The 16095-nt window shown below is 41.6% G+C and overlaps 1 protein-coding gene across 1 annotated transcript in view; it reads right to left on the bottom strand.

Annotated features, from left to right (window-relative positions):
• LOC126298234 (coiled-coil domain-containing protein 63) overlaps positions 1-16095 on the bottom strand; it is a 244825-nt gene that overhangs the window by 120522 nt on the left and 108208 nt on the right. The window contains exon 4 of the mRNA XM_049989540.1: positions 6798-6983. Coding sequence (XP_049845497.1) covers positions 6798-6983 — 186 coding nt within the window. The remainder of the gene's footprint in view (positions 1-6797; positions 6984-16095) is intronic.

The raw sequence follows: 16095 nt of genomic DNA, 5'->3' as shown, positions 1-16095 counted from the left end.
CCAGCAGCAGCACAGAGAGAGGTGCCGTAGCCAGGCCTGTGGTGGGAGGTGAGGTCTCGCTTCCATGCGTAGGTGAGATGGTCCACTCCGAGGTAAGTATTGCTCTCCACAACCGAGTTACTCTCGATATCATTGTGTACACTATAACAGACGCAGCATCGGCGGCAGTCTCAGTCAAAATTCGTGAAAAAGTCGTAAGAAAACTGCAGATATTAGTGCTTTAAGAAAGCTGTGTCTGATTATAAGGAAAAGACCCGCGATCTGGGAGCAAAACTGTTGCCTAGGATGGGACGGGATGGACCAGTATCAAAGACGAAATAGCATGAGACTATTTGTCGAAGCAGAGAATGAGGTGGAATATAAATACAACTTGCCTATGCACCTTGCGCATGCAAAATTAGGCATGGAACTAAGTAAGGCAGTCACTCATAGGAACCAGTGGGCGGGATATAAGGCGCTACCGAACATCGACAAGTAATAGTAAATTTTGTCTCATACCGAAAAAGAGCGCAGATTCTTAGCCAGAAGAAAAATTTAGCAAAGACAGAGTTAACAATAACAGAAAATGTGACACGCGAACAACTAAAAATAAAGTCAACACTGCATCCCATTTTGGCATTCAGAGACTGTGTATCCAGGATGGCAGAGTAATTATTAAGATTGCAGCTGGAAAAAAGACAGTCAAAAATATGATACAGCTAAAGAACATTAAGTAACAATACTCGAGCCAAGTAGTAAACTTAACACTGCTTCCTCTAGTATGCTACTAAACAAGTGTAACATCCTCTATACTTTTAACATTATTATGCAGTTGTGTTAACACAGTAATTACCTTCGTATTTGTGCCTTCACCTACTGCTCAAATTACAGTAGCCTTTACTATGCTTATTGCTTAATTTTAGTTGCTGCTAACACGTGTAGCTATTTTAATTTTGCCTAAAACATGTACTATCTGTTTTCAGTAGTAGCACTGTCATTATTACTCTTTCCTTTTATTACTTTACTCAGGTGTCTTCGCCAAAATCTCCTTGTTAGAAAAATCATTATAGCAACTTCAATATAAATTATAGATATCTATGCCAATGTTCTAACTACTGAGCCTTCTTTTCTCTGCTGGCAGTACTGGCCTTGCAGATCACACTCTTTTTCCTTCTGCTCTCAACTGTCAGTACAGTAATTACGTCTCATCCTTTAAGATGGAGCGTTAGTTGTTCCACAGCCGTCACCACCTCAGTAATATTTCCTCTCCAAGAATTTTATTACTCGGTTTTCCATACGTTTGTAATATCAGAGAAATCTTTAATTTATAATCTCCTCTCCTTTACCGAAAATAAGTTAGAACCAGTTGAACTAAGCAAAATCTTAATAATCCCTTAGCTATCCTGCTTCGCGGAAAAGTGGGTCACTCTCCCTTCCCACAGTTGGGGGAAAACTTGCCAAACGCCCTCCTGCAGGCCACCCAGAAGCATGTGTCAGAGTTTTTATTAGTGCACCGTGGTGTAAAGTCCTTATCTACACATTATGAAAAACTGAGGCGTCTTTACCACCAAGTAATAGAGTGCTGTCCGTCTGTAGAATGGGCAAGTTGTGCGACGTATCGTAGTTGGATTGATGGAAGATTGATGGCCCGGAGGCTCGGCACGACCATTTCGGAATCTACACGACTTGCCAGGTGTCCTGGTTGCCATCCGATTTCAGGACGGGAACGAACATTAATCATGATTAATTGAGCCCTTTGTTAACCAACACTGACCACAGTATGCTTGCATCTATACGAATGGCTCTAAAGGTGAGCCTGGTGTGGGATACAACTTCCTCCGCCCTCTAACGACACAAACCAAATGTTTGCAATGTAGCCTGAATCATCTACAATACTAGCCATTAAAATTCCTACACCACGAAGAGGACGTGCTACAGACGTGAAAATTAACCGACAGAAGAAGATGCTGTGATATGCAAATGATTACCACAAGGTTGGCGCCGGTGGCGACACCTACAACATGCTGATATGAGGAGAGTTTCCAACCGATTTCTCATACACAAACAGCAGTTGACCGACCTTGCCTGGTGAAACCGGTGGTGTACAACAACTGCCCTGTCCAACAAGACCACCATATGTCTCGCCTATTGAACACGTACTGGATGTGATGAGTCAGGTACTTACTGGTTCTCCAGAGTCTGCCAAAACCGTTACCGTATTGCAACGAAATGCAATCTATCTCAGGACGTTAATCGGTATATTTATGATCGTTTGCATGCGAGAATAGATGCTACCGTTGTTGCCAGAGGGGGCGTGCGCTGTGTATTGACGCGATTGTTTGGGCACCCTTTACTGTTACATCGGTGTTCCATTTTGTGTGAATTATCATATACTCTTACAATAATGAACTACCCATCACCTCATTTGTCAATAAAATGACGTTGTCCTTGAAAGTGTTCCATTTCTTTTCGCAGTATATTATTTTACTAAATTTTTAAATGATGGCATTAACTTTTTATGTGACGCAATACTGTGCTGAAATTACGAAAACTACTCGGAAAATTCAGGTTTGTTTCCAAATGTTAAGACATTTTCCAGGTACAACTTGATCACGTGTGAAGAAAAAAATATTCAATTTAAATTCAAAATAGTTCACATGTTCCGCGGTAGAAAACCTTCTTCGATTTCAGTGTACAAGATGGTGCACGACCAACGACTTATGGCTTAACCGTCCACTCGTCACATAAGTAGTTCCAAAACATACAGCATTTTATTTTTCATATAATTTTGTAACTGAAGAATTAAGGATATATTCCAAATGGCTGTAATACACTCTGAGACAAAGAAAAGATGAAAACGACGTATCGAGAATGAATCATTCGAATGGGACGGAAGGTGGTAGATATGACGTACACGTACAGGCGAACAAACGACTAGATTTTCATGAAAACTCGATGATCTATTTAAGAGAAAGAGCTTCGCAAATTAACCAAATCAATAACACGTTGGACCACCTCTGGCCCTTACGCAGGCAGTTATAAGGCTCAGAATGGTTCAAATGGCTCTGAGCACTATGGGACTTAACATCTGAAGTCATAAGTCCCCTAGAACTTAGAACTATTAAACCTAACTAACCTAAGGACATCACACACATCCATGCCCGAGGCAGGAATCGAACCTGCGACCTAGCGGTCCCGCGGTTCCTCTCCCTTACTGAGCAGAATTGATGAAATGAGATGTTTTTGGCATTACTTGAGTGAAGAATGGATATGTCGGTAGAAAACATCCTGAGGCACAATAAATTGCAGTTTAGTAATTGGAGGAAGTTTGGAGGATAAAAATAATAGAGGGAGACCGAAGCTTGAATACAGTAAGGAAACCTATAGAATGGAGCATGCAGTGGCTGTGCTCTGTTGAAGAGGCTTGCACAGGACAGACTGGAATGGAAAGCCGCATCGAACCACTTTTAGTTCAAATGGTTCAAATGGCTCTGAGCACTATGGGACTCAACTACTGTGGTCATTAGTCCCCTAGAACTTAGAACTACTTAAACCTAACTAACCTAAGGACATCACACACATCCATGCCCCAGGCAGGATTCGAATCTGCGACCGTAGCAGTCGCACGGTTCCGGACTGCGCGCCTAGAACCGCGAGACCACCGCGGCCAGCCCACTTTTAGTACTGTGAACAACAACAGCAACTACGAGGGTTGCCCAGAAAGTAATGCACCGCATTTTGTTTTTCAACAATTCTCTATTGAGCATAACGAGAATTACACACACGAAAGAGAGGTGATTTACATACACATCTTATTTTTCCACGTAATCTCCATCCCGTTCTATGGCCTTCCTCCAGTGCGAAAAAAGGGCGTGTAAGCCCTGTCGCTACCAATCCTTGTCCTGGTGGCGGAGCCAGTGCTTCACTATTTAAACTTCCCTTGTTGATTGACAGATGCACCGCCAACTGCCGAGTCGTAATGCGTCTGTCCTCGCGAATAACATCAGCTCGCTGAAGTATGTTAGGTGTCACAGCCGTGGATGGTCTCCTCGACCGCTGCAAATCGTGGACCTCCGCCGAACCGCCTTCTGATGACCTCATCCTCCGTGCACTGTACTTCTGTCGACAGCAAATGCTCCATAGACTTTGCACGTGCGTTTGTGAATATTCCTTACAGTTTCTTTCTCTGAAGTGAGCAAATTAATGACGTACATCACCTACAGACGCCATTTTTAAACGGCCCTGCAGTTATTCCAGCTGTCGGGAGTGAAGAAAACTCGACGTGCTCACTCAGGAGACTTCAAATAATATATAGGTCTACGTAACGCTACGCATTCATAGAATTTTTTCAGCTGAGAAAAAGAATGCGGTGCATTACTTTCTGGGCAACCCTCGTACAAAAACATATCCATCCCATTATAATTTTAGTGTCGTCCAGTACATTGCATTCTCTTTTTCTTCTAATTCTTCCTGTTACTTCTGCATACTCCTTCCTCGTCCTTTTCCCTTTTGTCCTTCCTGTTTTCTTTCGCCCCCTCATAAAACTGCATCCCCGACAGAAACAGTGCTCAGGACTTACACCCTAGATGCTATATCCTAGATACGCCACTGGCCAGGGTGATCAGGAAACCTGGCAGGCCGAATAAGTAAGAATATGTCACGTGTCTGAGGACAGTATTTCTCGTGCGCAGTGCTAGTTGCTAGCATACCTCTCGCTTACCGAGTCGAACAGTGACATTAATGGGAGATCGGCCATATCAAGAGCTTGTATGAATGTTAACCATTAGTATCATGTGAGCGACGAGAAAAGGAAATATTAAATTAGAATCTCTGATACTAATGGCTAATCAACATATAATCTAATTAGATAATTTGTTAGAAAACTGAAATCTTCCAAATAAAAAAGAGTAAAGCGATCAGTAAGATGTGTACGGATGATTCTACTCCAACGCTGTCAAATTATATAGACGCATCTGCAATACAACGTTTTATTTGGGCGGCCGATGCTGTACACTGTTAATGGATTTTAATCATTAATTCCAAGTAATAAAGGATAGAAACACGAACACATGAAACAGAATGTGTTGTGATTAGCACGTGATACTCTTAATACAGCTTTAAATTTATAGATTTATGTGTTTTGAGCTAATTACTGCCACTGGAAGCTTCATGATACTAATTACGTTAATTGAGGGCAATTAGCTCGAGGTATTTAAATTTGAAACACACCAAAAGTGTCGTAATGAAAACTCTCTTCGCGATATCAAACTGTATATCTGTCTTCCGTTAATTTTAAACGAGTTTATTTTATTACACTAAAAATTACGCTACATGAGAACCCGAAATTAAATATTAACTAGAAACCCGATATAACAGACATGTTACTGGTATCGGCGCGCCAATGAAATCTTTGTGGTAAATTTAGATTAAATGTAACTAGCAGAATTTAAATGTCGAAAAAAAAAATCGCCTACTGCAATAGTGCATATGACACAGGAAATATCATAACGAAATGCACGATAGCACATCAGGTAGTTCAATGTAGTGAGCGCCATGAGTAGCAATCTCAGTCAGTCTGGGAAGCAGGTTTCCCAAATGTCAGCTTAATTTAGCGTAATTCCTGTTTCTTCAAGACTTAGTAAATTTCCGAGCGATGCCTCAGGACTGAATGATTTTGGCGCGAGTTGCAGTTCGTGAAATTGAGGATTTGCAGCAGTTTTGAACTACAGTGTATAAACTGAAATTAATTCTTTAAGCGCATTGTGAGTCTTTAACATTACTTGATTGGCTTCTGAACTCAGAATCTGAACTGATGGAGAAGCTTCAGACTTAGAAATACTTCAGTGAGTCACTTGAAGTATTATTAGCGCTGAACACTGTTAAAAGAGGATCAGATTCAGCGGTCTCTTGTGAATTATGAAGCTAACCTTGAGAACATCGGTGATGCACTTCCATGCAATCGAGCGTATAATTATTAGTGAATGTACCAAAAACTAAGCATTCTAAAGTAGCAGTTTATGCTTTTGTTTTGTGTTGACTGAATAAACAAACTGGTGTGTCTAAGATTAATTCATTGGGAGCGCCTCAACTCCTTTCAGTCACAATCCTACAGTTCTATCATTTTTAATTTAAACTTAGGTAGCTAGAGATAGCCAATTTCAGGAATCAACGCAAACAGTGGCCTAGCATGGGGAATTTGAGAGCGACCAGAGCACCGTAGGGAAAACCTGTAGTAGTTATATGGCAGACACAGGGTTCCAAAAGCAATTAACAAGAAAAACGAAGAGAGTAGAAGAGCCGACACAACAGTTCTGACATGGCGGGTAGTGATTGGCTTCTTAACTGGCATACTGACTGCTGGTGCGACGTGCCGCCGACTTTTTACGCTGGTCTTCGGCAGAGAGCGTCGCTAATAAAGCCTTCTTAAGGTATGGGGACCAACGCGAGAACGACGTAGCTTCCAAATTTTATCGATGCTATCACGAGCGGAAATACAAGGTACTCGGCGACGGATAGTGAGTTCTAGCAAATCACAGTTAACTTTTCAAAATATGATATCTCGTAAGCGATTTTCACTAGAATCTTGCAACAAACATTACGTACATTTTAATTTGCCCTATTGTGGTTCATTAATATCAATAGGCATTATTCCATTTAAAAATAGTTGATGTTTGCAACAAAAAATACACTTTCTAGGTATTATTACAATCTGCATATTGGCTAGAGAGAGAGAGGGAGAGAGAGAGAGATCCGAGAATACATAAAAGTGAAAAAATTAAGGCACTAGTGGATTCACTGACTTTAAAATGTCATTTCACTTGCCTTTGGTCATATGCGAGAGACGCTTGCTCTATGAGATCAAGCATAATCTTCTTCCCAGAGTTGAGCTCGCTTACTAACTGTTGGTAGAGGCTGTTGAAGTGATTCCTCTCTTTTAGAAGATGGTTTATCTCCTCCCGTAGTTTAGAGTTTTCTGCTAGAATCTTATTGAATTTCACCGTTGCCTGTCAAAAGCATAGAATGTGTAACAGAAAATTGTGAATAAATACATTATACAGGTAAAAGATTTAAAAGGACCGAAATAGATTTCAGTTGTATAAAGAAATATTTCAAAGATATTTGAAGTTTTTTAAAATCGATAATCCACACTGTCAAGTTTAATGTCTAAAACTCTTAATGGTAATGCCTCAGGATACAATTTAGAATTGGTGCTAGGAACAATAAATGTTAATTTCTGTCATCAAACTAAAGTTGACACTTTCCTCTAGTTGTTTGACCCAGACACTTGAGGAATCTGGTGAATATTGTAACTTCAGGCGTATATAGGTGAGCTAATGGGCCAGTTACAACTCTTACGAGGTAGGGTGAATTCAGTGCATGGATGAACTCCAGCGGGCTCAGGTATCAGTGCGCGACGCGGCCAGGCCGGCCAGTTGAACGTTTGCGGCTAGCCACGTGCAGAGACAATGAGCGTGTCGCCGGAAACGGGTAAACGCCAGAGCTAGGAATTTGGATTGCTGATGCTCGCATTGTCTTTGTGGAGAATATGCTCCAGGAAATGGTCGAGTGTCAGACTTTCTTAAAAAACGGCGAAGTTACAGAGCTCTTTGAGATTCGATAGTGACTCACATCAAATATTGATGCCAATCGGAATACATTTGCGATCTCAGACAAATGAGGCACATCAAGTGACACTACAGTATCCCAATATCTTTAAAACTACAGAAGTTAATATCACCAGAGAATAAACATTTTTCACAAAGACCCTGTGAATTAAAAACTTTTAATCGCTCCATGCGATTTCATCAAACGATATTTCAGATGACAGCATAGCACTATAGCTGTCATCCCTGGAATCTATGTGTCTGTTTCTACTTTATTTATTGATTTACGACATTTTTTATATATTTTTCATTATGCAAATGTTTCTCAAAACATCGTATTCTCTACATTTACACGGCAAATGAACACAGCATCAGTACCTCACGTTTTCGCATACGGGTTACTATTTTGCCAGTAACTTTATTCAAATGTTGTTTGCAAGTGCTATTAAAAAACTGTGCTAATTGAAAGTAGTCACTGGCGTGTGGCAGTGGACACCACAAGTGAAATGTTAACCAAAAGAATCTTCTTTCAAAAAGGCATAAATAATTGTTTAAATAATATCTACCGACAATCTGTTGTCATATAACGTGAGCACACTTCCACAAAAATACTAGAATATTTATTTATGAACAAACCTTTATTTACAATTATGGTAAAGTATCTGTGTGTTACAGAATGCTTATAACATTTCTTTGATTTAAATATTGCTATAATATATTAGTTTACTGGGGGAAAGTGATCACGTAAGTGAAATCATGTCTGTAGAGCTTGATAACGATTTATTTTTTAGGGGGATGGTCTTCAACCAGTGAGAGTTGGAAAGAGGCGGAACACTTATGTTTCGAAAGGTTTGAATGTGTTCCAGAGTAGGATAGCTTTTGCCTCTTGATTTATGGAACTGAGAATCGACAAAGTATGAGTTACTATTCTTCGTATCGTGTGTGTTAATTTGTGAATGATGATCTTGAACTCTGAACTATTTTGAGCTGGTGAATATTGTGTGTGCTGTGGTTACGAAATGGACTTAGTTTTCGCGAGTCTTTGACGACTATTGTGAGTGGAGATTTTGCTACCATTCTCGTAACGTTATCAAAGTAACTTTACTGCATTTGATAGGGGTATTTTCTGTCTGTATTTTAACTGAATATCGTAGGACCACTTCTCGTTTATTTGAGATGTCCTTTCTTGAATAAACATAATTCAATATAATTCTCTGTCGCCTTCATCAATTACAGTTGTTAGAATAGAACCCTCTTTATTCAATTATGTGTCTATCTTTTATTTTATTTTTTTATGTATTTTATTAACTGACAATTCTAGCCAATGTAAAATTATTTGAGTGCTGGATCACAGCTACAGATTATTATTTGCAGCGAATTGGCTGCGGGACATGAAAGCAGACGTGGCCGCTCGATACTGTGACTATATCGAGCTATCCTCTTTAAGACGGAGCTGTGCATTGCCCCAGTACCTACAGAATGAGTCACTGGTTTTCTCAAATGGACAGCTGTGTGGAGTTGTAACTACTCAGCAGTAACCGTTAAGTACAGTCGCAACTGGGGTATCGTCGGGATATCAGCCTAATCTATTTAGAACTGCAATTGTAATTCTACATCTACATCTACATCTACATCTACATCTACATTCATACTCCGCAAGCCACCCAACGGTGTGTGGCGGAGGGCACTTTACAAGCCACTGTCATTACCTCCCTTTTGTGTTCCAGTCGCGTATGGTCCGCGGGAAGAACGACTGTCTGAAAGCCTCCGTGCGCGCTCGAATCTCTCTAATTTTACATTCGTGATCTCCACGGGAGGTATAAGTAGGGGGAAGCAGTATATTCGATACCTCAGCCAGAAACGCACCCTCTCGAAACCTGGCGAGCAAGCTACACCGCGATGCAGAGCGCCTCTCTTGCAGAGTCTGCGACTTGAGTTTGCTAAACATCTCCGTAACGCTATAACGCTTACCAAATAACCCTGTGACGAAACGCGCCGCTCTTCTTTGGATCTTCTCTATCTCCTCCGTCAAGCCGATCTGGTACGGATCCCACACTGATGAGCAATACTCAAGTATAGGTGGAACGAGTGTTTTGTAAGCCACCTCCTTTGTTGATGGACTACATTTTCTAAGGACTCTCCCAATGAATCTCAACCTGGTACCCGCCTCACCAACAATTAATTTTATATGATCATTCCACTTCAAATCGTTCCGCACGCATACTCCCAGATACTTTACAGAAGTAACTGCTACCAGTGTTTGTTCCGCTATCATATAATCATACGATAAAGGGTCCTTCTTTCTATGTATTCGCAGTACATTACATTTGTCTATGTTAAGGGTCAGTTGCCACTCCCTACACCAAGTGCCTATCCGCTGCAGATCTTCCTGCATTTCGCTACAATTTTCTAATGCTGCAACTTCTCTGTATACTACACCATCATCCGCGAAAAGCCGCATGGAACTTCCGACACTATCTATTAGGTCATTTATATATATTGTGAAAAGCAATGGTCCCATAACACTCCCCTGTGGCACGCCAGAGGTTACTTTGACGTCTGTAGACGTCTCTCCATTGATAACAACATGCTGTGTTCTGTTTGCTAAAAACTCTTCAATCCAGCCACACAGCTGGTCTGATATTCCGTAGGCTCTTACTTTGTTTATCAGGCGACAGTGCGGAACTGTGTCGAACGCCTTCCGAAAGTCTAGGAAAATAGCATCTACCTGGGAGCCTGTATCTAATAATTTCTGGGTCTCATAAACAAATAAAGCGAGTTGGGTCTCACACGATCGCTGTTTCCGCAATCCATGTTGATTCCTACAGAGTAGATTCTGGGTTTCCAAAAACGACATGATACTCGAGCAAAAATCATGTTCTAAAATTCTACAACAGATAGACGTCAGAGATATAGGTCTATAGTTTTGCGCATCTGCTCGACGACCCTTTTTGAAGACTGGGACTACCTGTGCTCTTTTCCAATCATTTGGAACCTTCCGTTCCTCTAGAGACTTGCGGTACACGGCTGTTAGAAGGGGGGAAAGTTCTTTCGCGTAGAGATAGGTTTAATAGAGACAAGTGTAGCAGAAACAGTGAAAACTGAGGTGAAGAAAATTAAATCAGATCTAGAGGGGATAATTTTGTCAAGAGAAGAAGCTATAAGGGCAGATGTAGGCAGAATTTCTGAAGAAGTTGGCCTGGTGAACACCAAGATTCGTCGACACATTGGAGAAAGATTTCGGGGACAAGTTGGAAAAGGTACAGGACGAACTGGATGGCGAAATGAAAATTTGTTCGCAGTGGCAAAATACACTTGAGGAATTGACCACTAAGTGTATTGACAATTTCTCAAGTAGAGTAGCAGAATATGAAAAGTAAGTGCTTAAAAATAGAGAACTTTTGGAATCAAGACTAAATAAAGAAGCTGTGCAGCACGAACAGCAGTTTAAATACATGAGGGCAGAATTAAACTACTTAGCGGCGAATGAGGTTACTGCTGTGTTAGGTGTTACATGGTTTAATTCAGGAACTACGAAGTGTTTTGCAAATGATGCAAAATACCATCCAGTTGATTTTCTCGCTACCTGTGCATATAGTTTTGTGAGAGGAATTTCGGAAGCGACAAAAATTAAGTTTGCTAAAATACATCTCGAGATCAATGCACACTCATGAGCAAATTGATTGTGAACACTACTCTGACCTCTACTGACACTTGTAATTGAGATACTGCGCAGGTGCCGTTGGTGGTCAAATACAGCAACTCAACGTGCAAGCTCGGCTAGCATTTGCATTACTGTTCAAGTATGCTTTTCTCAACGTGTTTTCAAATTTTTGTCCAATCCTGCATCACAGATTGCCGTTCTTTATTCCACAGAAGCATGGAAACTCATAGCGTGAAAAGCTGTCGCCGACAGCCGCATTGCAGCTAGGTAGTTTCTGCAAAACTTTCGAAATAGAGCCAAACTTTTAAGGAGCGATCTCCTACACTGGCCGTACACCTCTGGTGATCGTCGAGGGGACACTGAATAGTGCACGGTACATCCAAACCGTCATCGAACCCATCGTTCTACCATTCCTAGACCGGCAAGGGAACTTGCTGTTCCAACAGGACAATGCACGTCCGCATGTATCCCGTGCTACCCAACGTGCTCTAGAAGGTGTAAGTCAACTACCCTGGCCAGCAAGATCTCCGGATCTGTCCCCCATTGAGCATGTTTGGGACTGGATGAAGCGCCGTCTCACGCGGTCTGCACGTCCAGCACGAACGCTGGTCCAACTGAGGCGCCAGGTGGAAATGGCGTGGCAAGCCGTTCCACAGGACTACATCCAGCATCTCTACGATCGTCTCCATGGGAGAATAGCAGCCTGCATTGCTGCGAAAGGTGGATATACACTGTACTAGTGCCGACATTGGGCATGCTCTGTTGCCTGTGTCTATGTGCCTGTGGTTCTGTCAGTGTGATCATGTGATGTATCTGACCCCATGAATGTGTCAATAAAGTTTCCCCTTCCTGGGACACTGAATTCACGGTGTTCTTATTTCAATTTCCAGGAGTGCATATTGTTCCTAAGAGCCAACGAACATCTTTGAGAAAGTTATAATCTACTGTCACATGAAAAGAACAGCGTGTTAGTTATTCGATGATCAAACAGGGCTCAGGGGAAAACAATTTCTAGAACTGTTCACAAAATGGATAACACGCTGCCCTGTCAATTTATTTACTGGATACAGTCCTGATTAGTAATTTTCGGGCTTAATTATGAAGCTCCATTCCCCCTCCACAAGCTTCGGCCTTTGACCACACATGCAAAGTTTTATCAGGTTATCCTCCCCATATGGCTATGTCGTAGCTCCTTCCCTTTTTCAGATTACCTTCCATTAGGAATATGGGTGCACTCAACGACTGTGATATTACTATCAAATGACAGAGCACAGCATTCAGTCGTCCTTTTCTTTCAGGTTTTATTAGGCACATGTAGATTTTGGCGAGTGCCTAGCCGTTATCAAGGCACTGTTTCATGGTCTCAATGCATGTCCCAATACGTCAGTCCCCTATTGTTCGGGCTTCTGTCACAGTTCGTTCAAGACTATATGACAGAAGCCCGAACAACAGGGGACTGACATATTAGGACATGCATTGATACCATGAAATAGTGCATTGATAATGGCTAGGCTCTCGTCGAGAACTTCTCCTAATAAAAGCTGAAAGAAAAGGAGAACTGATTGCTGTGGTCTATCATTTGAAAGTGCTTCCCTTTCGTCTACCCCTTTCTCCCCCCTCTCACTCCCGTGATCAACATACGTATTCAATACTATCGTACGCAAATGTATAGTATTTCGTCTAACATGCCCCACAGTTTACTATGTTTTATATAATTGAATTGAGGATTGATTTTGAGATGATGGGGACTCTAGCACGATGATATGTTAAATGTACTTGACTCCATGTTTTAAGTTGGAGATACTCGACTTATATATGGACTTAAAGTGGCACGTGGTATCGGCATTTAAAGACATACAGTTCTGCCGCCATGGATGGTCGATGAACTGCGACCTGGTGTGGACAAGACGCTGAGCAGCACAGACGGTACCCCAGCGTACTGATGGACTCTTGCTTGGGTAAACATGCAACTGTATTTGTGGCCAAGGATCGTTAGCTGGCGGTTGCAGAGTTTACATACCACAATGCGCCACTGGATACTTTATTTCTTTTCGAAAATAATTATTTTTTATGTTTTCAATGTGCAGAATAGCCATAATGAAGCTTTCGCTACATGAGACGGTTCCAAGGAAAACGAGTGATCTTATGACAATGAAAATTGGTGGCAATATCTGTAAGAATTCGAAGAGGGGCATTAACGAATAAGCCATTAGTCCGCAGCTCGTGCTCTTCTAGTGGCTAACGTTACTGCCTCTGGATCAAGGGGGCCCGGGTTCGATTCCCGGCTGGATTAAGGATTTTCTCTGCCCGGAGACCGGGTGTTTGTGTTGTACTCATCATTTCATCCTCATCATTCGTGACGGTGGTTAGACAGGATTGTGTACAAAAATTAGGCTGTGTAAAACTTAGGACTTTGTAGGGGCGCTCATGGCCCCGCAGTTGAGCGCCCTACAAACTAAATATCATCATCATCAATAAGCTAATACTAAACACATTTTAATTTCCACAGAAGAGGGTAACAAACGTTAAGTCTGTAACTCGTTTACGTCCCAGGTTACAAACGTTGCTCAATTTGACTACCGTCGGCATTCACGACAGCTTGTAACCGCTCTTGAGATGTCACAGAGTGTTCAGCCTTCGTAACACGGATCTTGCATTGCTTGAAGAACGCACGTTGCGTCCAGCATTGTCACCTTTGGTCACAGTAACTTCAACAATTTGTGGCTGAACTGGCCGTTGACCTCTCCAAGAACTGAGCCTTAACAAAGACAAATGTATTGTATTGCGAATACATAGAAAAAAGGATCCTTTATTGTATGATTATATGACAGCGGAACAAACACTGGTAGCAGTTACTTCTGTAAAATATCTGGGAGTATGTATTCGGATCGATTTGAAGTGGAATGATCATATAAAATTAATTGTTGGTAAGGCGGGTGCCAGGTTGAGATTCATTGGAAGAGTCCTTATAAAATGCAATGCATCAACAAAGGAGGTGGCTTACAAAACACTCGTTCCACCTATACTTGAGTATTGCTCATCAGTGTGGGATCCGTACCAGGTCGGCTTGACGGAGGAGATAGAGAAGATCCAAAGAAGAGCGGCGCGTTTCGTCACAGGGTTATTTGGTAAGCGTTATAGCGTTACGGAGATGTTTAGCAAACTCAAGTCGCAGACTCTGCAAGAGAGGCGCTCTGCATCGCGGTGTAGCTTGCTCGCTAGGTTTCGAGAGGGTGCGTTTCTGGATGAGGTATCGAATATATTGATTCCCCGTACTGATATCTCCCGAGAAGAACACGAATGTAAAATTAGAGGCTTTCCGGCAGTCGTTCTTCCCGCGAATCATACGCGACTGGAACAGGAAAGGGAGGTAATGACAGTGGCTTGTAAAGTGCCCTCCACCACACACCGTTGGCTGGCTTGTGGAGTTTAAATGTAGATGTAGATGTAGACCAATTCCTAAATGGTCAGTTAATTCGAACTTATAAATCATGTCCTTCATCCTCGGTGAGAAAGGAGAACCTCTCTGTATACCTTTAATGCGACGATACACACGAAGGGAAGCAGCACTATGCTGTTGTTTTGAAAAAGTAGTTTTACGAATAAAGTCCTGTTCACCTTTCCAGATCAATGCTGACTGTCTGCAGTAGAAAAGCACACTGATGCTTGCGTTTCCACCCTACGTCGCCGTATCAGCACCGGCAAGCCATGACACCGTCGTTATTAGGAAATCAAATTCTATCCTGCAGCACGCAGTCAGAGCGTCATTCCTATAAAGTTAGGTATCCATACGGTAAACAGTTTTCTATCTACACTGGCTCAAGTAGCGAAAGTTTAATTATAACCACACCGAATAAAGATACTATTATGACGACACTTGATTGATGTAAAGATGTTTTATAGTTCGATGTTTTATAGTGACATAGGCTTTATGAAGACGGTACTTTGGCTAAATAGATATGCTATTTTTCTTTTAGTGTTGTATTACAGTGGGGACTATTTTAACACTTCTTTTTAGGTTGCAATCTTGTATGTTTGTTCGGTACAAATTATAAAAGTAATATTAAATTATCTTCCCGACGAACTAGACTTGAAACTTTCAACATAGCTTAGAACTGGATGGCAATGCAAAATAAACATCCCGTCCGTCTGCTTATGTGAGTGGTAACGAACTTCCGTGCCATGCAACGGGCCCGGGTTCGATTCCCTGCCGGGTTGCAGATTTTCTCCGCACGTGGACTGGGTGTTGTGTTGTCATTATCTCATGATCACCGACGCGCAAGTCGCCTAAGGTGGCGTCATCTGAAATAAGACTTGGAACCGATGCAGAGGTCTCCCGAGCAACAATGCCCAACGATCATATAATTTTTTCAATAACTTCCTTTCTTGTTTGGAGTGCGGTTGAAGGTACATTGTTTACCACTATTATTTCCCAATAAGTTTGATAACTGAAACTTTCAACGTAGCTCATAACTCGATCACAATGCAGTATTAAGAGGCCTTCGTCTGTGGTGTGTGGCGGAAGGTACGTTGTGTACCACTGCTATTTCCCTCTTTCACTGTTCCACTTGCGAATGTTTCGTGGTAAGTATGGTTGCTGCTAAGTCCCTGTGTGAGATGAATTCTCTCTCATTTTGTACGTTCGAGAACTTTTCGTGAGATATCCTTTGAGGAAGAAATATATTGGTTGGATCGCGTAAAAAGAAACTGAAATAATCCTGAAAGTTACGACCCGTCTCTGTTGTAATCTCATCGAAATGTCTGAAATCGACTAAAAAATCTGACACACGCAAGACTAAAAAGAGAAAATAATTATTTAAATGAAAATGTTTTTAATATAGCGTGTTT

Source organism: Schistocerca gregaria, chromosome X (assembly GCF_023897955.1).
Source record: "Schistocerca gregaria isolate iqSchGreg1 chromosome X, iqSchGreg1.2, whole genome shotgun sequence".
In the NCBI taxonomy this organism is placed as follows: Eukaryota; Metazoa; Arthropoda; class Insecta; order Orthoptera; family Acrididae; genus Schistocerca; species Schistocerca gregaria.
The sequence above is the reverse complement of the archived record's forward strand: the minus strand, read 5'-3'. Positions and strand labels throughout refer to the sequence as shown.